This window comes from Cylas formicarius, unplaced genomic scaffold, assembly GCF_029955315.1.
Source record: "Cylas formicarius isolate icCylForm1 unplaced genomic scaffold, icCylForm1.1 PGA_scaffold_7__23_contigs__length_41026272, whole genome shotgun sequence".
Taxonomy (NCBI): domain Eukaryota; kingdom Metazoa; phylum Arthropoda; class Insecta; order Coleoptera; family Brentidae; genus Cylas; species Cylas formicarius.
In genome coordinates this window covers 38320417-38347819 of record NW_026844352.1, presented here as the reverse complement: position 1 = coordinate 38347819, position 27403 = coordinate 38320417, and the positions used below count along the sequence as shown (strand labels likewise).

At 37.0% G+C, this 27403-nt stretch overlaps 1 protein-coding gene across 1 annotated transcript in view; it reads left to right on the top strand.

Annotated features, from left to right (window-relative positions):
* Window positions 1–27403, top strand: part of LOC132705521 (amyloid-beta-like protein) — a 91489-nt gene that overhangs the window by 61965 nt on the left and 2121 nt on the right. Inside the window, exons 3-8 of the mRNA XM_060676132.1 lie at window positions 4655–4802; window positions 13751–13972; window positions 24529–24917; window positions 24984–25277; window positions 26466–26987; window positions 27041–27244. Coding sequence (XP_060532115.1) covers window positions 4655–4802; window positions 13751–13972; window positions 24529–24917; window positions 24984–25277; window positions 26466–26987; window positions 27041–27244 — 1779 coding nt within the window. The remainder of the gene's footprint in view (window positions 1–4654; window positions 4803–13750; window positions 13973–24528; window positions 24918–24983; window positions 25278–26465; window positions 26988–27040; window positions 27245–27403) is intronic.

The window sequence follows — 27403 nt, the reverse complement described above, 5'->3', positions numbered from 1 at the left end:
AATGCGCTCCCCGATAACAAGCTTGTTAACTTTATGGGAGGTGTTATTCTTGTTTTATAAACCTTTAAAAAGCACCCATAAACTCTAATGAAATCTGTGTGAATAGTTGACAAAAGGATCGGGAAATTGAGGGGGTCGTGACGAAGGAAACGTTTCACGTTGTAAAATAAAATAAATAATCAATCAATCAATAAGACGCTATGTGATTTATTGCGAGGTGATTCCTGGTGGATTTCAAAGCGCATTATTTTTCTGAGTGTAGCTACAAGAAAATATAACTACAGCTTCGACACGTGAACAGATCTCGAATTCGGTTTGACCTTTATGGAAATTTATAGCCTTTGGCAATTGAAGAACAGAAAAACTCGGGGTCCAATTTGGATAAACGTAAAGTAAATTTGTCGTTTGTTGTGCCATTTCTCAACTCTCTACGTTTTTGACTATTTGTGGAACACGTATACCAATGATTCAATTTCATTTTTCTATTCGTCTTATTTCTTTCCTGATGTTTTGCACATCGCCCGTCGATTTGAAATGGGATATTGTAAAAATGCCTAGTTAAATTAAATTGAAAATTATGTATATTATTTTCAACTGATGAGATTTCATGTTCACAAATCAAAACTAAATGAATTGTGCCAACCAAAAAAGTTACCAGGTTGTTCGAAAAGTGTGATTAAACAGCGGCAAATGTCCCGCCTTCCTATTTAGGCTAAATGGTAATTAACTCCAAAAAAAGTTCTCTACTGGATGGTTGGTTATATTGTGGGTCATTTATCGGCAATCTCCTTGCTCTTGGTTATGTTCAATTTTTGTGGCAAATACGATTTTTTTTAAAAACATCAACAGGTCTGTTTAATAATAATATTTTATTGATTTACTCGTATAAATGTTTCAGTTAAATTAAAAAATGGCATAAATTTAAAAGATCAAAGAAGAGATTTAAAAGAAGACACGCGCCTCATTAACGTTCACAGATGACAAGCATTTGCTCCCCAGCAATCCGTCATTAGGGTTTCCGCCGGATCCATTTTTAGAAGTACTTTTAAGTATGAAGCAAGGACAAAACTTTAATTTGACAGATTAAAAGTCGTAAGTGACAACCGGCTCACTTTTTTCCTACCAGTGGAAATCAAAGGAAATTGTAATGTTTCCCAAATCATACCTGCTATACAAGTGAAAACATAGTGAAGTGATCAACGAACGAAAGTGTCAAGAAAAAGTGTAAAAATTATGTTAATTAAGATCTCAAACGTAACAAAAAGTGAAATAGACTCTAACTAAAATTTTTTTTTGATTTGGCTCCTTTGGATTTGGACATTTTTGGCAAGAGACCTAGTTTTGTTTTTGTCTTTGAGTCGAAGCTTTGACTTTTGCTAATCAGGGGTTGGTAAAATGTAGGAACACGGGCAAAACGACTTACGCAACGACGAGAGTAAATCTCTCCCCTAAATAAGAAACTTCCCCAAAGTCGGCACTGTAGAAAATTCGGTAGATTTACAATTTTAATACGATATTCGCTACTTAAAATTCGCGTTGCCAAGCACGGAAACAAAGTTCGCCCCGCTTCCCCTGAATCCTCTCTGCAAAATTCTTGCCGCATACGTTAAAATCCCGCACCTGACTTTAAAGAAGCAACACTTCAATATAGCCGACGTTCGGCGGCGATGGCGGCGTCGGCGGCGCCCCGGTTGCATGTTCAAACAAGTTTGTAAAGCCCTTTCGGATACGGCGATCGCTGAATCTGTAACGAGCCGGATCAGCGTATAAGTCGAAATATGTTTTATGGTATATTTTGTTTCGTTTCAGGCGGATACGAGTATTTGATTGCTTCCTTTGCGAAAGTATCGATTGTGAAGGAAGACCGGTGCAGACTGTTTGATTTATGTCTGACGGTGATGAATAGACGGGATTATGACGGAGCGTGGACGGGGTTGGTCGGTTTAACGTATTGATTTTGCATAAGCAGTTTTTTTACGTCGTTTCCGTTTTCAAAAATGAACCAATATTTAATAACATCAGAAACTGACAGAATGACATAGGTACCCTGTGACCCAGTAACCGCAAGCAAGTACGGTATTAGGAAAAGGGATGGTTCTCGAAATTTGAAAAAAATGCATTTAGTAAGATTGCCGGAAAGCCCAATCACCAAATTGATTTGTGAAAATTTTGTTACATTAACCATAGTTAGAGTTAGAGCACTGTTTTAAATTTAAAGCTTTTCTGCTCTTTCCTTTATTTCTTCTTCTTCTTTTTAAGACTATAGGTTACATTGGCGGTTCGGCAGTACAACAAAACGGGCATGAAATCTTGAGATTACCCCCGTATCATGGTATTGAGATGATTTGGTCTGAGTTGAAAGCGTATATAAGAAGAAATAACACTGCACCAAAATTTTTCGGAAGGAGGTAGCTAAAATATCAGCACAAAGCTGAACTCCAACTGTGAAAAACGGGTAATAAAAAATATCGAGAACGATTAGTGGCGGAGTTGATCATTAAACTAGGTGACAACAGTAGCGATAGTGAGGATTTTTTAAGTGACTAATACTTTACTATTATTATATTTAATATTTTCTACATTAATAATGATACTATGTAGAAATTTAATGAAATAGAACGTAATAAATTGTTACTTTGTTCTAATTTTTTTATGTACATGTTTCAAGAATTGCTCAAGAAATCCGGCTTATTAGTGTAGATAGATGAATTCCTAGGACGGTCCTGTAATGGTTACGGGTAAGGGTCTGCTCGGAAGGGTGTTCTATAAGTGGATGGGATTTTGGAGTAGTAGTAGGTAAAGTTAACCACGGGGTCGGTTGTAAAAACACAATATTTCTGGTCATCTATCCCAATTATGCACCAATCGAACAAGCGCAAAGTGTCATTTTACCCACATTACTATATCCTAACCTAGAATATAAGAGAACTTTCAACTCAAAAGAAGTTGAATTTTGTGAAGCATTTCCACTTTACGGGTTGTTATTGGTGTCCAATTATCCCCAATTCTCCAAATAAGACGCTATTTATTATTTACGATGCCTAACAATAATTAACATCAAAATAAAATGTTGTTTATCTTTAGTACTTTTTTTACACTACCTTCGAAGGGAAAAACATATACTGGTATCAATTTATATTGAAATCGATGCAAAATTACAGTTACTTGGGCCGTTTTGAAAGGGAGTTTGAAAACTTTGAATCTGCAGGTCAGTTTCCTTACGAACGCGCCCTGTGGTTAAATTCCATTAAAATATCTGTATTGTATTAGGGATGTTATTAAATTATATGTTTTTATAAACTTTGCACCCTTAAATCTGAATAGGCAACACGTCTAGACGGTAGATTTAAAAATCACCCCCTTAAATATTAACATTCCACTGGAAAATACCACGCAGTGGGCGCATTCACCAAATTGTCCTCAGTAGCTATTTCATTCAAGACGCCGAAATGTTGTACAATTTCTATTTTATTTTTATGAACCGAAAATTTCGTCTAAATGATCGTCACTGTCAAATTATTTTCAGGCATCGCTTAAATATATTAATGTCACTTGTGAAAATAGTTTTTATTCTTTTATCTATTCCATAAACGTCAGATTTTTGACTATGAAAATCTGTCAACTTTTTTTCTAATTGCGTATCCAGGATCCTTAGGCTATCCCAACCTAACCTAGTGGTACTTCACGGTTGAAAGCCTAAATTTCTGCTGCAATTTGCCCAGTATTCGGGGTACAAGTTGTTTTGCTAAATAATTATTTGGGTGTCTTGCAAAAAATTGGCAAAAACTCATTGTCGCAGATAATTAAATATCTCAATTCTAAGAATTTTGACATATTTGTAAGCGTATGGTTACCTATGAAATTAATTTACATTGACAATGCTCATCTATTGTCATCTCCAGGTCCTTATAAATATTATTCCCTAGAAACCAATATTAGATGTAAATTGAGGATTTGTTTAAAAAAATAAACTAACAAATTACGTTTATATAGCGAGTTGACAGTTGACTCGAGAAGAGAGAGCGGAACACTTGGAACGCGCGATCAAATGAAAAACAGATACGTTTTTCGGCCATAGCAATCTTCACGATTGATCGATCGTCTGCAATTTGGCGGAAACATTGCCGGCTTTTTCCTCGCGAAAAAGAGTTATCGTCGTCAATAAAAACCGATCGATCTTGCAATTTTCTTTCTAGGCAGAGAGTTTGAAACACTACTGCAAGTTCGTAAAGTATCGTGTTACAAGAGAAATTTAGTATGCGATGAAATTGACAGAAAATATTAGTTTATTGATATACTTGTAATTGAAATTGAATTGAAAATTGAAAGCCTAAATTTCTGCTGCAATTTGCCCAGCATTCTGGGTACAATTTGTTTTGCTACATAATAATTTGGGTGTCTTGCACAAAATTGGCAAAAACTCATTGTCACAGATAATTAACTACCTCAATTCTAAGAATTTTGACGTATTTGTAAGCGTATGGTCAGCTATGACACATTAATTTACATTGACAATGCTCATCTATTGTCATCTCCATCTAGAAACCAATATTAGATGTAAGGTTTTTTAATAGTGGTGTCCGAATGGTCTTGGTTCCTTCAAATATCTTCAATAAGTGCTTTGGCCTCATTAGGTTGCCATTCTTATTTGCAGGTGTATCCCAAAAGGGACATCACCAACATAGTCGAGAGCAGCCACTACTTAAAAATTGGATCATGGTGTCGGGCCGGTGCTACTGTAGGTTCACAATCCAGAGGGAAATGCAAAACTGCAAGATGGGTCAAGCCGTTTAGATGTTTAGGTGAGTAACGGGCCATTAGTTTTTGTTTTACAACAAGAGATTTTATTGTTGGTCGATCTAGATTGTAGCCTTGAAAATATAGCTGATCCAGTGAAAATTATCCGCGGGACCGCGAATCTTCCAGGGAATCATAGATGTATAATATTATGCTGCTTTAATGTCAAAACTACCTGACTCCATTAAAGAAAGAAAACAAAGAAAAACATAAATTTCGGGGTTGACTTGGTGTGACAGACACTCCGTGCCTGCCTGTATTTGGATGGTCGCGATTGATAATGCAGGTTTCGAATGTCTCATCAACCGCCCTATTCTATTGATGTGTGATCAATTTTACAACTATTTACCATGTTACCATGGTTTACCAAGCGATCGTTATCAAGTAAAAATTATTTTGATCAATGTCCATATATAAAAGTTCGTCCATATATACAAGATTCTAAAAAATAACTTGCTAATTTCTAACAACGTAAATTTTTAGTGGCTAACAAAAAAACGACTACGAAAATTATCCAGTCTCTGCAACTTCGCTCCTAAAATTAGAATAAGTTCAATTAATAGATCGGTGAGAACGGCTTAAGGTCATGTTGCGATAAATAGCAAACGTGTAACTCGGTCTTTGCTAAATCTGTGCAATTGATGTGAGGTTATAAGGCGCGTTGTTAAACCCCTTTGCTGGTAAGGAAACCATGTTGTAAAACGCTACAATATGACCGTTTACCGATGGAATTTTCGTCGATTTATCAAAATCACCTTCATTTTGCCGGTAGGGGCGTTTAACGCGGCGGAAACCCCGAAAATAACGAAACGCGTCGAAAGTATTACCTGCTTTGACGGACGTGCCCCCCCGCTCGGAATAAACAAACGATTTTCCGGCATTATTTTCGTCAATATTTCACGTAAGGGCGAAATTTTTCATCGACGTCAGAGGGAAGACGTCGCCTAAAACGTTGAAACCCCACTTCGACCGCCGATAAATGTATTTTTATCGTCCCAAATAAAAAGGCCAAAATAGCGGTGAATGAATGAGATTTGGGAAGATTGTTTTTTCCCTAACTATGCATAGTCTGTTTGAAAGTACTTGGTATTTTACATATAGCTACTGAATAATGTAGGGACCATAAATGTAAAATATATGACAGGACAGTGATACATTGTTTTTATGTTGATTCGATGTTTGGGTTATTCGACAATCTCATAGCAGCTTCATTGTATAAATTTATTTCCGAATACAGCGATCAAGCCAAATAGCAGAGGTACTGCACCTCCGGCCAAGACCCAACTCGGCAGTTTCTTTTAAATAACAAAAAAACTAAAAATTATTTCCACCTTTGCAACACCCACATTAGTGGGACTTTCAAGTTTTCTTGTTACCACCACTGGACCTATAGGCAGTATCAAGTGGTGTCCCAGTCATTAACTACATCAGGGCTTCTACTGCTTCTCGCTACCTGCCATTATCTCAAAATCCCTGCAATCATTTTGAGGACATGCGCAATTAACAAAAAAGTCGTTTGTGTGTTTTGGAAAATAAAAAAACGAATACCTGCAGCTTACAACAAACAGAAAATGGACACTTGGGATAGAGCGACAAAGGAATGTTATGCAATTCAAACAACAGTATTAGATATTCTAAATTGTATTTGAAATTCGGTGTTAACTGTTAACTTACAAAAGTTACCTCTATCCGTTACTGACAAAACTACGTTTTATAATAAAAACGCGTAAAACCCAAACTCCACTAAATTCAAAATAATTTTTAAAAACAATTTAACTTTTTAATTTAATTTATTTATTTACCCATTATCAGCGTGTTAGGTCTGTTAACAGCTCAAAATTCATCTGACACAGTGTCAAGCGATTTAATCAACTGATACGGCTTAACTTGAATGGGTTGGATTATTAATATTTTTCAGAGGTTCCTCCATACGAGATAGACATAATGAAGTTTGTTTTAATATAAAACATTAAGCAGTGTAGTAGTTCCAATGGCAAACATCATCTATGCCCTATGCATTTAAAAACCTGAAGAATTTCCTTTAACTTGTTAAACGTTAAAAAAGTATCAAATAATAATAAAAAGTATAAATCAACGAATTTGATAAAACACCCTTTAGTCAGTAATCCGCTTTGGCACGAACAAAATACCATCAGTGACCAAAATGTTCCGAAAACATCCGATCACTCCCAAACCCCTATGCTTGTTCAGTGAATAATTACGTAATTTAAAGTAAGTAATCAAAAATATAATACGGTTGTTTATAAATCAAACTTGCTGACATTTCGCCATCCTGTTTGCTTCTTCAGAGAAAGCATAGAAAAATTCGAGAACCCGTCATCCGAGACAATTTTCAAGCCCCTCCTTTAGCTGTGGCGGGGTGGGGGGGCTCAAACAATACCGAATGACACAAAAAAGTGGGAACACTATATATAACTTTTAAACGGCTTGAGATAACGTAATTTGGAAGGGTTAATATAGGCTGAATGTCCAATTTTTTGACAATATGTAGTCAATTGTTGCACAACCTATTTTTTTGCGTTTTTCTCTTTTTTGTTTGTTTTTTAGTCTCATTTAATTTTTGAAAATTGCGTCTAGAAGGCTGTGACCATCATAGTAAAAATTTGTAATCATCATCGTGTAAATGAAACTTTTCTTTAATTGTATATAATATATATATACAATATATAATATATATATATATATATATAATATAATGAACTATTAATTTTTAAAACCGGTACTTTTTTTTGCAACATTTTGACATGAAAATTTTCAAAATCCGTTAAAAAATAAACTCACAGGAAAGAAAAAACCAAATGAGTAATAGTATATTATGAAACAAGTGCGGTAAACGTCATATGACTCACGAGTTTTTAATAAACGAGTCAGTTAAAAAGTTTACCGAACGTGTTGCATACTATACTTTTTCTACGACCGTTAGTTTTTGCGTACATTTTCGCAAAACAACACATTCACTGACATAACCGTCAGATTTGATAGACATCAAAATTCAAAGCGTGGGAAATATCTCCGAAAACATCCGATTGCTTCCAAATCCGTGCGGTAAAATCCCGGAAATGTCCGAAGTGGCTCGGATTCATGGGAAACGAAACTGACGTGGTAAAGTGACGCTTTCCGCACGCTAGATCGGTGGGTAATTAGGTATTTTACAGACGGGAGTAGAAAAATACATTTTTATAAAAACAAAGTATTATTCATTATTAATTGTCAAGTCGGTAAGATTAAAAATGCCGAAGAAACTCTCGATAAGCTCATGCAGTGGAAAGAAAAAACAGATTAGTATTTTTTAAAAAATAAAATTCAAGGGAGAGTTTCTTCTGAGATTCAACGATTAGAATTTTTTGTTGAAATTGTTTTATTCTGGTAAAAAGTTGATATGCTTTGGAATACGGGGATACAGTCAAAAACTAACGTAAGTGTTTTATGTATACATACGTCATAGGTAAGTTACAAGCACTTTTTACCGGAGACTTAGAAGAACAAGAAAATATATTTTGTTTCCAAATCTGTCACTTTTGACAGACACAATTGACTGTTGAGATTAGTCTATTCCCATAAACATCACGTAGGTGTTCAGTGACATCTCTAAAATTATGGGCAGGCGCACCATCCTGCTCAAAATACATATTTAATGTCACGGCAAGAGGTAAATCATCTAACGAGTCTTCAATTTCATTTCTCACCACTCATTCCTAGCCAAACATTGATTCCGAACCGCTCTTGAAACTGTCTCGGACGTATAATTCTTTGATTATTTAAAGATCAGTATCTGTTCTGTTAAACATATCAGGGAACAAACTTACGTTAACGCAAAGTCTGCTTCATAAAGATGTTGATGAATTGTCTACTTAAAAGAATGATAGTCGTGTTTTTTTTTTAATTCTCCTCACAGATTCTCTTGAGATATCTAATTCTAATGCCATTTCTCTTAGCGACGCAACTGGATTTACGTTGACGCATCCAACAACATCGCAACGTCCCGGATAGCGGGCTGCATACAATGCCTTCCCAGAGTTTTTTCTGCATTCCCCGTATATCGGAAACATATCAACTTTTTTCCCATTTGTAATTTGATTATTGTCGATTATACGACAAAATCGATAATCAGATAAAAATGTACTAACTGTCAGAATTTTCAATCATGCCGACTTGATGATGGATAGTAATATTTTGTTTTTAAAAATGTATTTACTTATCTGGTTTTTTCTTACTGTGAGCTTATTTTTTAACGGATTTTGAAAATGTTGGTGTCAAAACGTTGCAAAAAAAGTAGCGGTTAGAAAAATATCTGATGCTGGAGGACTGTAGAAGTTTCGTTGAGAAAGAGTGAAAAAATATTATTATTTCCCCCAGGATGGTTGTGTTTGATTTTCCTTCGAGTGAAAGGCAATGTGAATGGCTTCGCGTCGAAGACGTTAACTGCGTAGCTGCCGCTCAAACTAAAGGCGTCATCTTCTTCACTTCTGCCCCGAGGGCCTTCGGGAAAGTTTAGTTTTGGGAGGGGCCGACGCAATTGCGTTTGACGTTCGAGTCCTAGAATAGAACTGAGCCAAGCGCATGTTCTGTAATACTTTACAAGCAAAATTATAATGTCAGTGTAAGAAATTATCTAATACCAATTTCAAAGACATCCAATAGGTCGTGGGTGATGGTGAAAAAAAGAGGCAAAAGGCAACGCAATGAAAATAAAAAGACTCGGTTTATCAAGACAATAATCCAGCTCTCATTAGTTTCATAAAACACTCTAAGAGACACATTTTGGAAACCTGTGAACGTCTTTGACAATAATTGAACTGTTGTATATATTAATAACAAAATCGCGTTAAATTGGATTTGCAATAGCGAGTTTAAAGCACGTATAAAAACACGGCGTCCATCGGGCTAATCCCAGAATGGCAAAACAATGATACCCGCGGCCATTCGGTCTGTGTCTTTTGTCGCACCTAGATACAAGCATTTATCACAGGCACGCAGTCATTAATTTCGACGATGAGTCGCCTAAAATCCGCCGTCCGAAATTGTATTCGCAGATATCAAAACGCCCATTGCTAAAATTAACGTTATTAAAGTCGGCGATGGTAAATTATTGGTGTGTCACCAGCAATTACAAATGGGCAAAATGCTTCTAGTATCAATTTATTTCCTACTCTACTCGCAATCACATTGTATTGAAAGGACTACCAAATAAGTCCGAACGTCAATATCGAATTGTCAAAATACGTGCTCAATATCCCAAGTGTTTCTTTGCAACAAACTACAAATTACTGTCACTGTCTGTTAATTAAGAACACTATATATTTAAGTATTCCCTAAAAAGAACTTAACTTTTTACCGAATTTATTCTTTGCTTCCTGAATGGGTATAATAATACCTAAAATATTTATAAATTAGTCGCGGTTAAGATTGTTTCATTGCTTATGAATTTGGTTAAATAAGAAAATTTTAGTTTTATCAAATAAAATTTTATGTCCGGTTTCGTGAATGTGTTCAGCCACTGCTGAGTTTGTCTTAGTCTTAATGTTCTTTCATGTTCTCTGAGCGTAGTTGATATTTTTCATCCGGTCTCTCCGATGTTTTGCCGGACGGATCGAAGAGAGATTTTGGGACAAGTGGTAAATCTTGTTGTTATGTTATATTTTTTAAGAATTTTTGATATGTGATCAGTGATGTTTGAATGTGGCAAGTGTGGGGTTGCTTTCGGGTTCATTGTCTTTGGAAGGTTGTGAACAGATGTAAGGTGTTTCAATGAGTCGGGCTGAGCGTTATTATTACTTCCACGAATAGATTTTAAGATGTCTGCTTCTTTTTAATCAAATTGTAGTGCGTGCGCAAAAATGATTACCAAAGTGATAAAAAGAAGTAAATCTACCAAAAAAATAGATGCTTTTTCAAGGTAGATATTTTTAAATGGATGAGGATGGTTCAGCGATTTTTCATAAATTTTATTTTTTTTAAAAACTTGGTCTCGTTGGACCTATGCTTAATTCTTTGTAATGCCGCTAGAGCGCTCTCGTTCTCGTCTCAAGAAAAAATAAATTCAATAATATGATTTGTTTTTTCAAAAAAATCTAGTGAAAATCGTATTTCCGATATCTTCTTTCGAGCCTAAAATATCGAACAAAGAAAATTTAGTTATCATAAAATTTTTGAAAGTCGTTAGTACGCCGGCTTTTTTATAATAATTTTATTGTAACGTACAAAAAAACGTGTAGACACATAATAATCAATTTGTAATCCTAAACGCAAACAGAACATGAAGAGGTAGGTCTTCTGATATCAAATGTTTAAATTTCTTTTTGTTCCGGGGCGTGTGTGCTTATTGACGTTTTATTTTAAGCGCCTTCAAAGTGTAACGCAGTCGTGTGTCGCGCCAACTTGACTCCCTTCCTGCGCTTTATGAGAAAATCCGCACAAATACGCAGGCCATTTTATTAAAACTCCTCGCGACTCATCGAACTCGCACATATTGCGGAGGTCTCGACCTCTGCCGAAGTAAACATAAAAGTGATTCGCATTTTTACCTTTATGGAAATGTGCCGGCGGTGGGGGTCGGAAGGATGGGGGCGCGGCGCCCGTCAGTCACTGCAATCGGACGCCCACCCTGCCGCCCCCTTCACTCGCTCGCACAAGGGGGGTTAGTTAGCGCAATAACGGAAAAACTATCAGTTTTATGGATCGTGAATATGACGCGATTGGGAATTGGGGCGTGCACTTCCAATTGCTCTTCGAAAATCGCGTGGATCGTTTAAAACATTTCGGATAAATACGGGAGATAGCATCGTGGCGATTTTTACAGAAAGTAATTGATTTTCAACTGTCGGGGTCTTTTTTTATTAACGTTTTTTTAATTTTTTGGAAATCTGTATAAAAAGATGGATTTCCCTCACCTAGCATGCTTGGAAAGTATTGAATTCCGTATGTTTCTTCTGTTGTAAGAGATTTTTCAGGTTCATTTTAACAATCATCCGTGTGTACATTCCAGTCAATGTATACATATACTAGTCGATGCATACATTCACTTCCCATTTTATTGGAATGAACACTTTAACTAGTAACTGCATGCATTAACTGCAGTCAAAGCGTTAATTGATGAATTTCAAAATAAAATTTAGTTTAGCGAATAATTAAATTAATTATTGGCTCGATGATTATTGCACTAGAGCTAGTTATAATATAAAAATCTTCTTCACTGTTTATATTGTTTAATATCTCGTGTGGTAAGGAAGAAAAGGTAAAACCGACCTTGGCGGGTTGTCCAAACATTGCTTCGTAAGGACTTCGCTTTACACCAGCGTGAAGGGCTCGATTTTTCATAAACTGCACATAATCCAATCCTCTACTCCAATTACTGGTTTGATTTTGTCGCATCCATGCGGTTAAAATATTCTCAATATCTTGATGCGCACGCTCCACACTGCCTTGAGACTGGCTGTGGCGTGGCTTCCCATGAACAATTTTTAATTCAGGCCATAAACCTTTCCAATCAGCAATGACGTGGTTAACAAATTCTCGGCCACTGTCCAATTGAAAAATAGATGGTGCCCCAAATAGTAAAAAAAATCGAAGGAGTCTTATTCTTAAGAGCTCTAAGAATGTCAAACTTTGTTAAGTGGTCCTGGTATATCAATATAAATTTAAATTTATCATCGGGCTGTGATTGGAAGTCAATTAAATCTACTTGACATCTTGAATTAAAATGAGAAAACACCATTGGCTTAACCACCAAGCCTTTCTTTTCATTCGCCCTTTTTTTAAGGCACACTTCACAATTATTTAAAAATGTTTGAATATCTTGTGCTGTTATATTTTTAAAGCGAAGGTTAAGTTCCTTTTTCATTCTGTCTCGTCCGCCATGTCCAATTGATAAATGAGTTTCATATAAAACTTCAAACAATTCTTCAACAGTACCATAATACAGCACTTTTTCATTTGCTATTGGTGCAATTAGTTTATCCACATTACATACATACACTATATCATAATGTTTTAGTAACCAGAAGTGACGATTTTCTTTTTTCTTAGCAGATTTAAAGGATTTAACATCATTTATTAGTTTTGCATATCTTTCCGCAGTCATACGAAAGTCGTTAGCTTTTTCTGGAGTATTGTTAATATATTCGTGGAATTTAACTTTCATCGCTTTTTATCCATTTTATATTTATGACTAAAAAAAAATTAATAATTATTAATTACTCTGGACACATACAATTTAAACAATTCACTTACTAAGAATCTCAAACGGAAAACCAACAAACAGCAAACGGTGCAGCAGGAATAAAGAGGTTAGGCTATTATCTTGATTCGGGTTTAAAGGCCGTCGTCGGTTGGAATTACTTCCTAACGTTGTTGTTGTTGACGTAGTCGACGTCCAACATCGGAGATGGAAGGACCTCTGAAGAAGCCCGCCACTCGTGCTAGCGAAACGTTAGGAAGTAATTCCAACCGACGACGGCCTTTAAACCCGAATCAATGTAATAGCTTATCAACGGGCCGCGAAAGCCTTAACCAATTTATCAAAGAGGTTAGGTTTTAGGTTTCCCGGTAAATTTAACCCACTTCCCACTTTGACTAGAAGCAGTCCGTGAATGCATACATCCACTAGCAAATGTGTTCATTTCGGTTAAAATGAATACTTTAACTACGGAGTTTAGCAAATGTTTGCATTGGCTAGTAAATGTATACATTTACTGAATAAATATTCGAAAGAAGTTAATTTTTCCTAAACTTCATAAACTTCGAATAGAGCAACAATTTACATTTTTATATTTTTACAAAAGAGTTATAAATATTGGCTAGACCACGCACAACAAAACCACCGCCTTAACAAATAACTTGCATATCTCTTTTGCTTATATTTGGTATGGAATTGGAAATTAAATTGAATATCGATTGAAAACCTATAATAATTATTACTTTTGTTCCCTTCCAGAGGGTCCATTCCAATCAGACGCTCTTCTAGTCCCAGAGAATTGCATGTTTGATCACATTCACAACCAAAGCAACTGCTGGACATTCTCCAAGTGGAACTCAACCGCGGGAACGGCGTGTCAGGAAAAAGGGCTCCAATTGCGCTCGTTCGCCATGCTGCTACCTTGCGGGATATCGCTGTTCAGCGGCGTAGAGTTCGTTTGCTGCCCCAAACATTTTAAAGGTAAACAGTTGGGTCGGAAGGATTTTTCTCATTCATTGTTCAATGCATTATGATTAATCCGTATTACTGAGCCGTTCAAATTGGTGCGTCAAATTTTATTTAATTCTTGAACATTCAATAATTTAGAACAGATTACGCTTGTTCGAAATGGAACATACATACCCTGCGGTTCGCCTCAATTATTATCTGAATCTGAAGGCTACAATTCAGGAACGAGTCACCTAGATTTTGTCTTACGAGATCGAATTGAAACGTTTAGTTAACTAAGTAAACAAATAAATTATATATATTAATTTTATTTATTATATGAGAATATTGATTCTCTGATTTCTATCTATAACTGAACACTTGATCAGTGTTGTTTTCGGAATTAGATTTAGATATATTTGCGATTTCTGGCGCGGTTAGGTATAAGTTTAGTAAGCTTAAGTAAGTGCGCATCCGCATTTTCTAACAGAACAACTAACTCAAGTAAGATGCAGTAAGCTAAAAAAAAATTACTTCTTGTGAAAAGTTAGTTTGTAGCAGGTAGCTAACTATAAGCGCAGGTATAAAATCATGGCTATTTAGTTACCATACCAAAAAGATCAGCAACAGTTTAGTTTTTAGTTAAATCCATAGATATTGAAATATATCATTTGAAATTAAATTTGGCCTACAAACAAATAGGTTTGGTATAGAGTGGCCACCCCCTCAAAGTTGTATCTATTATTTATTTATAAAAAGTGATGAGCAACATGCAAAATTTTTTACTGTAGCTTGCTAATAATTTTTATTAACAAATGATCACATTGTCCTACAAATAAAATGGTAGGTTTTTTCAGTCCTACTCTGGAAAATTTCGAAAATTGATTCTAACTTAAACGTGTTTACACGTACATTCGTGTATATTCGAATATACGTGTATATGTATACATACACATACTAATATCAAATCGGCGGTATATATTCGCATCAGACGCGCATGCGCGTAACATACCAACGTAGTATCCAGCACACGCATACAACATACATTGTGCATTAAAAAGTTTTGTTTATTTGGCTTGTCAACACGTGTTAATTAATTTTTTTTTTAACATTTAATTGTGAAAGTGATCACGGAGTGTTTTCTTTGTAATATACTCCGTGATAAACCTAATTTTCGTGAAAAAAGAGAGACGAGAGACGATAAAAAAATGAAAAAAAAATGTTGATTTCTTAAATTATAAATAATAATGAAACAACTTAATTAAATTCATTTGTATAAAACAGCATTATAGATAATGGCTGCAGGAATATTTTAAGAACAAACAAATTTATAGGTTAGACCGTAATTTAGAGCGAAATCTACCCATTTTTATGTAGGACATTAATTGATTTAGATAGAAAATGTCATAAAGTTTCATTTAATTTTGGTTTCCTACAGTTGCTGACGAATTACGTATTATCGTGAGGTCAACAACTTTAAAGTGTAGGACTGAAAAATCCTACCAGTTTATTTGTAGGACAATGTGATCATTTGTTAATAAAAATGATTAGCAAGCTACAGTAAAAAATTTAGCAGGTTGCTCATCACTTTTTGGGGATGGCCACTAAATTGACATGATTTTATACCTGCGCGTACAGTTAGCTGCCTGCTACAACAATTTTCGTAGAGGAAAAGATTGGGCGTCTTGATGAAATGAAACGATTTCCAAAGAATTAGCTTGTTGCTTATCATTTTGAAAAAAGGTCCAGGGCTCCCGGACCACCAGGTTTGCTTTGAACCTCAGTGTGGTCGTTTGTCTCTTTACATTTATTTGACGCGTGGAAACTCACGCCCATAAATTTTTACTTTAAATTACATTATTGGAACACAGCATATGGCTATTACACATTTCCACACACTATAACCGACATTTTGCGCAATTTCTTTTCCAAACAGCGATCTCCAAACACCTAACTCGTTTGTTTAATGAACATTTAGTAGAATGCAAAAAAAATACTAGTTTTGGGCCTATATTGAATGTCCCTTCTCGAAATGTTGGAAGCAGTATTTGATATCTCCAAAAATTTAGTCAGTGTTACCACCATTGGGCTTTTTCCGAAATTAATCAAGCATGTTGCCCGACGTCCCGCGTTAAATAACGATCGACAAAACTCCTTTTGGGCGTGCCAAATCCTCTCTAGTAAACACATGCTCTGCCAGCATTATCCGGTAATTACCCCTTTGACACTTCGTTACATCTTTCCATTACGTCGATATACGCACAACGAGCTCGCCGGTCCGATGTATCGGCGTCGTTTAATCTAATACTCAGTTTCCAATAACTGCGAATGAATGTTGCCACGTTTGAAGCTTCCTGACGTCGCCTGATTTCGAGGGCAATTTGGGCGTTTAGTGTGGGCGCGACGAAATATATTCGACCCGAACGCGAATACGTCATTTATAACAGATCGCTATTAATGTCGACGTTAATTGGTGGGCTAGATAGAGGTGGCTCCGGAGGAGCGGGGCTAATTTTATATTAAGATATATGACGCCTCCCGATTGTGCAGAACTTTGCTTCGAAAAGAGGAACTCGATTTTACCCGACACGACTGGAGGTCTTGTCGTGGGAGTTGGAGGCGAATGAGGTGCTGCATTACGTTTAAACCTCTACAGGAATACATCTTAGTCGCTTATTACGATCAGAACATTACATGTTGTGAATAAATTTATAGTAAAACTTAAAAAGGAGTTAAAATGTCAACGAATACACAAATCACAGAACGACCTTATCCCCTTCAAAGTACTCTCCATTACAACTAATACATTTGTACCAGCGGTGCTTCCACTGTTCTAAACATTTTTTATATTCATCTTTGGCTATAGCCGACAGCTCATCCCTCGTTTTTTTTTCTTGACCTCTTCAATGTTGTCAAATCGCTGTCCTTTCACGTCCCTTTTCATACGTGGAAATAAGAAGAAGTCACACGGAGCGAGATCAGGCGAGTAAGATGCATGCGGCAGAGGAACCATGCCATTTTTAGCCAAAAACTGCTAACAGAAATGGCTGTGTGTGCAGGTGCATTATCATGGTGAAAGAACCAGTCCCCTGTCCGCCGGGTTTTTTTGTCGAATACTGTTGCGCAATCTTCTTAAAACTTCCAGATAAAAAGCTTGATTAACGGTCTCACCTGGTGGAACGAACTCTGCATGAACTACGCCGTTGATGTCGAAAAAGCAAATCAGCATCGTCTTGATGTTTGATTTGACCTGACGACATTTTTTAGGACGGGGAGACAGTTGCGTCTTTCATTGGCTGGACTGTTGCTTCGTTTCTGGATCGTAACCCTAGCACCATGACTCGTCACCAGTAATCTTTGAAAGAAAATCTGAATCCGTTTCAAGCTGTTGATTCAAAGCACGACATGTTTCAACTCGATGTTCTTTTTGCATGTCAGTCAGAACACGAGGAACAAACTTGGCAGCAACTCTTCATTCCCAAATCTTCGGTTAAAATTCGCTGAACCGTGCTCCAAGACAACCCACTAATCTTTGATAATTGTTCAATTGTCTGTCGACGGTCTGTGAGCACAAACTCTCGAATCTTTTCAATATATTCCTCGATTCGAGCAGTTAATGGACGTCCAGAACGAGGTCGGTCATCAATTGACTCGTCGCCATTTTTGAAGGGAACAAACCACTGGTACATTTGAGTTTTTCCCATCGCATCGTCTTTATTCGCTTTTCGCAATTTTATCATTGTCTTTACGTGTTAATTTATAAATAAAACAATTAACAATAAATTTTGAGATGGATAAGTAGTATAAAGTGATTTAAACGAAAGGTACGTGAAAATTATATATTAACAAATTTTTTTTTCTGTAATTAAAACGTGTAACAAACAAATAATAATAGTTTTTTTATTGACAGCATAACCTGAAAATATGGCATCGGTAATATTGCAGACCGGGTTTGAAAATATCTCCCATTCAATAATTTTCACTGCAGGTACGCTAGAAAAAGGAAAAAAATTGGCTTTTTGTCATATTAAACACATTGAAGAATACGTTGGTGGCAATATTAACAATAAGTTAATTGCTAAATGCATTCGGCAAACGTGCGACACTGAAACACCATATAATTTACAGATTACAGAAAAAAAAAACATTAAAAGTGGCTTTTTTACTTGATTCTTTAATTTTTTTAGCTGAATAGTAAAGGGGAGGTGGTACATGCTCAATGTACTTGCATTGCCAAAGAAACTGGCGAATGCAAACATATTGCGGCATTTATCCACCGAATAAACAATGACCGGAGTGTGTCTAAAACGAGTGTTCAGCAAGAGTGGGGATTTCCATCGATATATTCTCGAGGAGCTACGGTAAATAATCTTTTTCCTCAAAAAGTGCTTAAAAATCCTCCTCAGCCACTGCACTTGACTTTGGAAGACTTTGACGATATCGAATGCCCAATTAAAAAAAGGTTAAAAGTCGATCATATTAGTGAGGAAGAACAAGTCTGTACGGTGGTCATAAATATATGTCTCGAAGAACGACAGGTAGAACTAATATCAGAGTGTACGAAAAAGGTGATTGCTTGTCTTTTAAAGAGTGCTGGTCAGTGTATCACCATAGGAAAAGACAAGTTGGCTCTGTCATCTAAGATAGCACAGACCGAGATACTATTAGACAGTGAAGAAGTTTTCACATTGTGTTTACAAACCACACAACAAAGCGAGACGGTATAATGGTTTGAAGCAAGACGTGTACGCATAACGGCCAGCGCAAAAGCTCATAAGATAAAAACAATAACTCGCACTTCAGCTGAATCTTTACTACAGGATTTTCTGCATCCGAAAAGTTTAAATTATGGAATTCAAAATGAGGTAAAAGCTCGCGAAAATTACAAATTACTGCATGATGTTCACGTATTTCAAATTGGATTATTTGTGTCTCCCAAACAGGCCTGGTTAGGAGTCTCAGTAGATGGAATAGTAGTCAGTGACGGCATGGTAACTAAAATAGTCGAAATAAAATGTCCAATATCATGCAAATCGAAACCAATATGGGATAAAGAAACGAAAAAATTTAATGTCGGCTATATTGAAACTGTAGCTACGGGAAAAGTCCAATTAAAAAAGAACCATATTTATTATATTATTTACGAAGGTTGAATTCATTTCTTCATGAAAATCAATCTGTACAGCAACATCTTTAAACCGCGGTTGCAGTGAGTCAATAATAACTTCACTACATTGCTGTATATCCATATGATCATTCAGGTTATCGGTATCCTTATTGTCGTTGAGGTCATCGTTACGTGTTCTTATATTAACAAGCTTAGGAACCATTTGAATTTTGACTTCTCCGCATTGCTCTCGCGAATCTGTAATCGAGAAATCCTATATTTTTTAGTAAAATGAACATCTACGATTCAATTAATTTTTCATATCATCCTCTGTACAAACGTGGTTTTTTACGTCCAGCCGTTTTGTATCTACTGATCTCGCTCTCGTTTATAAATCAAGGTTTAATAAATAGAAAAATTACCTGCTTTGTGGTTGTACTTGCTCTGATTTATTTATTTTTAGTTTTCCGTAATATTTTTCAGGAAATATTGTCGGGAGATATGCAGGGCTATAAGAATGCTCCGACTTTTTACCTCCTACAAAATGTTGACTGCAAATATATGGTCTTAAACTAGGTTCCCAAGAACTTCCGTCACGACTACAGAAAATTGAATAATCATTTTTACAAATCTATAACAATAAATTCTGAATCAGTTATTAGGATAATCATGGTCTTACTTACTTCATTCTTTTCACAGCTTTAACCCACTTTACTCTCTTTTCGAGGTTATAGCCTTGCGTGGGGAATTTATAAATTTTTTTGTTGTTTAAGTCTTCATTAACACAGGAACACAACAAGTATTTCCTGATCGCCTCGTTCTAACCATTTTTTATTTATAATTAAAAACCGTTTAAAATTATTTATATTTTCACTTTTAATCACACTACTCATTAGAGTGTACGAAAATTTGGAGTGCAAAGATTCGACTGACGCTCACGAGGATCGCTGGCATCCAATTTTTCCTTGACCACGCCCCCCGCACAGAGCCCATAAGCTGTTTTTAACATTGAAACAGTTTCAGCAGCACTTTTACCGAGCAGAAAACAAAATTTCACAGCCGCACGTTGTTCTTTTAAACTTGCCATCGAAAAAAACGAAATAACAAAAAAACAGCGTTAACAAAAAATGGCACTGCAAGTGAACAAAACAAGTTAAATTTAAAACAAAGGTGGCGTTGAACTCGCAATAAGTTGTACTATCCACAACCTAACGCCAGAAAGGAGTACTATACAAGCTCTGCGCGCGGCAATTTAATTCCGGTTTTTTATGGGTACCCCCTCCTATATTATGCAACAAGTGCGGTAAACGGCATTTGACTCACGAGTTTATTTGACACGAGCGGGGCGACTGTTTAATAAACGAGTGACTTAAAAAGTTTACCGAACGAGTTGCATACTACACTTTTTCTACGACCGTTAGTTTTTGGGTACATTTTCGCAAAACAACACGAATACATTCACTGACATGACCGTTAGAAATGACAAACGTCAAAATTCAAAGCGTGGAAAATATCTCCTGAAACATCCGATTGCTCCCAAACCCGTGCGGTAAAATACCGGAGATGACCGCACGCTAGATAGGTGTGTAATTAGATATTTTACAGACGGGAGTAGAAAAAGATATTTTTATAACAAAACCGTTCCAAAGGATTACAAAGATAAAGAAGAAAAGAAGAGAAAACACAATCAAATGGAGACACAGCATCGAAGCTAATCGTTACTATTGTTTCGTCATGATGAAGCTCGCATAGTTGGACGAATGCTTTAACATTTTTTTCGATTATTGTTGCGCTTATGTATTGTCGGATTTCTTGGTCTCGTCAAAACCAAGCCCATTTTTAACTACGTTGCGCCCCTTTTCTCCAGACCTTCCTCCTCTTACTGTGATTAAGAGATGAATTTAAGTTTCCTCACCTTGGAAACACATCCTACATGTGTTCTCATCTACAAATTGATATGACATGATATGGGGAGGTTCCTTCTTAAAAGGTGTCAGGGCTTCTGCGAATGTTGGTACTCCTGTGTGACTAAAACTGAGAGCCACTTTTTCAATCCTGCGACATGAAGGGGTTCGCAATTAGTTGCGCACTCTCCCAGTACTGTCTTTTACTCCGATAACAAACGACTCCAGTCAGAACACGGTCTGACTCAAAGTATATTGTCTCCATTTTTGACATGATATGGGGAGGTTCCTTCTTAGAAGGTGTCAGGGCTTCTGCGAATGTTGGTACTCCTGTGTGACTAAAACTGAGAGCCACTTTTTCAATCCTGCAACATGAAGGGGTTCGCAATTAGTTGCGCACTCTCCCAGTACTGTCTTTTACTCCGATAACAAACGACTCCAGTCAGAACACGGTCTGACTCAAAATATATTGTCTCCACTTTTGACATGATATGGGGAGGTTCCTTCTTAGAAGGTGTCAGGGCTTCTGCGAATGTTGGTACTCCTGTGTGACTAAAACTGAGAGCCACTTTTTCAATCCTGCGACATGAAGGGGTTCGCAATTAGTTGCGCACTCTCCCAGTACTGTCTTTTACTCCGATAACAAACGACTCCAGTCAGAACACGGTCTGACTCAAAGTATATTGTCTCCATTTTTGACATGATATGGGGAGGTTCCTTCTTAGAAGGTGTCAGGGCTTCTGCGAATGTTGGTACTCCTGTGTGACTAAAACTGAGAGCCACTTTTTCAATCCTGCAACATGAAGGGGTTCGCAATTAGTTGCGCACTCTCCCAGTACTGTCTTTTACTCCGATAACAAACGACTCCAGTCAGAACACGGTCTGACTCAAAATATATTGTCTCCACTTTTGACATGATATGGGGAGGTTCCTTCTTAGAAGGTGTCAGGGCTTCTGCGAATGTTGGTACTCCTGTGTGACTAAAACTGAGAGCCACTTTTTCAATCCTGCGACATGAAGGGGTTCGCAATTAGTTGCGCACTCTCCCAGTACTGTCTTTTACTCCGATAACAAACGACTCCAGTCAGAACACGGTCTGACTCAAAGTATATTGTCTCCATTTTTGACATGATATGGGGAGGTTCCTTCTTAGAAGGTGTCAGGGCTTCTGCGAATGTTGGTACTCCTGTGTGACTAAAACTGAGAGCCACTTTTTCAATCCTGCGACATGGAGGGGTTCGCAATTAGTTGCGCACTCTCCCAGTACTGTCTTTTACTCCGATAACAAACGACTCCAGTCAGAACACGGTCTGACTCAAAGTATATTGTCTCCACTTTTGACATGATATGGGGAGGTTCCTTCTTAGAAGGTGTCAGGGCTTCTGCGAATGTTGGTACTCCTGTGTAACTAAAACTGAGAGCCCCTTTTCTCCAGACCTTTCTCCTCTTACTGTGATTAAGAGATGAATTTAAGTTTCCTCACCTTGTAAACACATCCTACATGTGTTCTCATCTACAAATTGATATGACATGATATGGGGAGGTTCCTTCTTAGAAGGTGTCAGGACTTCTGCGAATGTTGGTACTCCTGTGTAACTAAAACTGAGAGCCACTTTTTCAATCCTGCAACATGAAGGGGTTCGCAATTAGTTGCGCACTCTCCCAGTACTGTCTTTTACTCCGATAACAAACGACTCCAGTCAGAACACGGTCTGACTCAAAATATATTGTCTCCACTTTTGACATGATATGGGGAGGTTCCTTCTTAGAAGGTGTCAGGGCTTCTGCGAATGTTGGTACTCCTGTGTGACTAAAACTGAGAGCCACTTTTTCAATCCTGCGACATGAAGGGGTTCGCAATTAGTTGCGCACTCTCCCAGTACTGTCTTTTACTCCGATAACAAACGACTCCAGTCAGAACACGGTCTGACTCAAAGTATATTGTCTCCATTTTTGACATGATATGGGGAGGTTCCTTCTTAGAAGGTGTCAGGGCTTCTGCGAATGTTGGTACTCCTGTGTGACTAAAACTGAGAGCCACTTTTTCAATCCTGCGACATGGAGGGGTTCGCAATTAGTTGCGCACTCTCCCAGTACTGTCTTTTACTCCGATAACAAACGACTCCAGTCAGAACACGGTCTGACTCAAAGTATATTGTCTCCACCCTCATAATTACTGGATAAATCTAACAACCAGAAATTTATTTATAGGTCAGGAGCGACTCAGGTAGATGTCCGCTATGTAGTGTCGAAATCACTTGTCGTTAAATAAATTCCAAACAAATTGAGAAAAAAAATGCAATTACACACAAAATGACATAAAGCCCATTATAATATTAGATCTTCAATAAAAACGTATTGATTTAGGTAATTATTGATAATTTGATAATTTAGTGTCATCGATTTTTTTATTAGTACTAATACATAAATTCATAAATAAACATAGTATAATTTTTGTTCTTTATATTTTCAAAACATCTTACAAGTCCGCCCCTAATGGTCTGTCCTAAAATATCGACTGATCACATGTCTTATTGCCATTGATAGGTTATTTCGATTGATGTCAAAAGCTAAGACGATATATTTTGAGACAGACCATACGCCAATCTCGTTAATGTTTCTTGAACGGATAGAGATTTAATATAATTCTATTAAGCCGTGACAAAATAGATTTTAGTAATCAATTTAACAAACTCCTGGATTCTCGACCACAGCCTGTATTTTAGATAGATTTAATTAAAGATTGTCACATACACAGAATGTAGAGTTTTAACATTTACGTATTGTTTTCTATCAAACATTAAGCTTTGTTAATCATATGTACTTACTAGAAATACAAAGAACTTTATATCAAATGAAGCACGAATATTACTTTATTTTGTTTTGAGTCGATTCAGGTTAGAATATACTGCTGCTATCTGGGGCCATTTTCGTAACATCCGATTGAAGTTGTTCGAAGATGTTGTGTAAAATAACTCTCATTTAAACTAGTTTTACGCTATCATGAGAAGGGATTCCCAGTTGAGGGATTGTTACAGAGGTTGCTAATCTGATTTTTAGAAACCCGATGCTGGTTAAATTTTTCTGTAAAAGGTTTGTCACTTATTGTTTTTTAGTTTTGCTCTTGTGATTTTCCACTTGTTAATTATTTAAGATTTACCTAATAGGCTTCATATTTATTTGTATAGTCTAGATTTAAAGAAGTGTTCTCAATAGTAAAATCGCAGTTTAATTCACACACAGTTGTTCCAACCGATTTTCCTAAATCCCTTCTGAAAAACAATCTGACTGACGTGCTCGTTGAAAGTCGTTGGTAAGTTGTTCTAAAGCTACTTGTGGTTTGAGGTTGGAACAAACCTATGTATCCAAAGACGTTCATTCAGTCCACTGTCGATGCAAATCGAGTTGTATCATCTGTGAATCCCATACCCTGGCAGTCGTCCTTTTCAGGAATCCCTACTTTCTAAGATGCAGTATAAATGAGAGATTACCATTTAGAATGAGGATTTGTCTTTGGTTGCATTTTATCCGACATCTGATTATCGTTGTAAATAAATTTTATCGTTCGCTGGTTGCAGATAGTGTAAAACCCAAAAAGCAAGTTGACTTGACGATTCTGAAAAAAGAGCAAGACGTTTTCTCCGACACATTCGACGATTCCGACGATTCCGACGAGGACGACGACAAAGACGACTTGGAAGATCTTGCCGACGATACCGAGCTCGCCGACGATCCTAGTATCGATGACGATGACGATGAGGACGAAGACGACGACGATTACGATGACCCCGATTGGGATACGACGCAGCAAAGCACAACAACCGCGTTTAAGTCTTCTACGAGCACCACCAGTACGACGACAAGTACGACCACCACTACGCAGAGGACCACGACGGAAGCTACTCCGGATCCATATTTCACTCACTTCGATCCCAGAAACGAGCATCAGAGTTATAGGGAGGCGCAGGTATAAATTTTTTAATACGCATTTGCCGGTTTCGGTTGATTCCAAGTACTATTTTTATGTTTATAGGAACGTCTCGAGGAAACGCACAGAGAGAAGGTCACTAGAGTTATGAAAGACTGGTCCGATTTAGAGGAACGATACCAAGATATGCGATCGACGGATCCCAGGGGCGCAGACGAGTTTAAGCAGAGAATGACTCAGAGATTCCAACAGACCGTTCAAGCTTTGGAAGAGGAGGGTGACGCCGAGAAGCATCAGTTGGCCGCGATGCACCAACAAAGGGTGTTGGCGCATATTAATCAAAGAAAGAAGGAAGCCATGACGTGTTACACTCAAGCCCTGAATGAAAATCCGCCAAACGTAAGTCTTTTTAAGAGCCAGACTATTTTATGGAGGTTTGCATTTATCAAATCATTATTAATGGTTGCAAAAAAAATTGGTTTGGTAATGTTAGGATGACAACACCACCGTCCTTTTTTTTCTCTTATTTGGACTTTAAACTAATTTAATTATAAAATCGACAATGATTGTGCCAAAAGTGAATCTGGAGAAGTTTGCCAAACTGGTTGCCATTATTCTTTAGGCGCGCATCTTATTCCCAGTTTTTGAAACTATTTGCTCCATTATATGTATATAATAATAAATAAACCGACATTAAGTATGGCATATCTAATGGGTTCCCAAAAAAAGTAAGTTTTTTTGCTCTGTTAGTTATTTTGTATTTTACCCGTTCATTGTAATCTATTTTTAATATTATCGCCAACCTTTCAGCGCGAGTAGAAGATCAAACATAACCAGAGAATGTGGCATTTATACGAATTACGAAACTGAGGATGTTACGCTCCTTGAAAAACAGTATAAAAGGATCATATAATCTAACTAGTAAATCTGGAGCTAACCTTAATGCCGAATCGATATTTTGTTCTATTCAGAACGACAAATATTGCATGTTAATTTCGATAAATACACTTCAAAAGCCTATTTTGGCTATTTATCTGGTGCGTGACACATGGTTATGGTAAAAAACTAAGCGGTAACACCGTTATGACTCGGGTTATGATTTATTTACAAACTACGCCGATTATAATTAATTAGTAACAAGGACAGTTTATTCAATAGCTACAAAAGTATCAAAAAGAGTATAGGATGCGCTAAAATAGGTACAAGAATAAGAAATAGTAAACAAATAAGACATTAACCCACACGTGACCTAATTAAATAGCTCTTGGAACAGTTAGTTTTGGTTAGTTAAAACCTTGAGATTCATTGATTAAATTATATGATGCAATTTCAGTAACATAAAGGCCCTGTCTATACTGATAATACAAGAATTTTTGAAACCACTATGAAAAATATTGCTAATGATCATTCAATGTACACATACCCGGCATTCCAAATCTCATTTTCAACCAATAAAATTTAGCAGCGTTCAACAACCAACATTTTTAAGTTTGGGTGTTATAACCATCCGAGGTGCATCAATATATTATCGGATAGCTACTGGCTGTGACTGTTGCGAGTGTAGGACCGCGAAGTTTTTTTTTTCAGACGCATAGGGTGCAAAAATGCTTGCAAAAACTACTTCGTTCCCTTCACAAAGACCGCGCGCATGCGATCAGCCACTACCGCCACCTGCTGGCCAGTAGCATAGAAGCGGCCGCTCGAGAACAGCCAAGAGTTCTTGAACGCTTAACAGATATCGATCGGACCGTTAATCAAAGTATGCAGATGTTGAAACGCTATCCGGAACTGTCCGCTAAAATTGGTCAACTGATGGACGACTACATTCAGGCTTTGAGATCGAAAGACGAAACTCCCGGTTCGCTTTTAGCCATGACAGCGGACGCCGAGCAGGCAATTTTGGACAAATATAAATCCGAAACCGCCAATAAGCAAGCGGAGAGAGAGCGACAAAGAATCCAAGAGAAAGAGAGGAAGGAACAGAGGAAAAAGGAAAGGGCGGAGTTGAAAGAGGAGAAGAAAAGAGTGGAAGCTGCTTTAGGCAAAAAGATTAGTAATTTTGATGACGAGGATATGGAAGACGAATCTGTTCCTGATGAGAAGCCTTCCGTAAGTGCTAAAAAGTGTTTGTGTTTTTTTATTATCTTGTGTTTGTTGTTTAGACCCCAGTATTCATTGGCTCCACGGCCGAGAGTACCGTATCCGAAGCGGTTAGCAATTTCGTTACGGCTACCACTAACCGTAAAGAGGTGGACGACGTTGCGGTACAAGAGGCTGTAGAGGAGGTGGCAAAAGCCACTGCTCACCGACAGGACGTTATCAAAGTAGCTCATATTATGTCGCATGATATCAGCCACGGGGAACCAGTAAGTTTCTACTTTTTTGGTTTCGGTAGACGTTGACGTTTCCCAAATATTGTTATATGTTATTTCAAACGGATAATAAGAGAATCTGGAACAGAATTGGGGGAATTTAAATTATGTTTCTAATGTCAAATTTTACGAGCTAATATGCATTTTCATCTT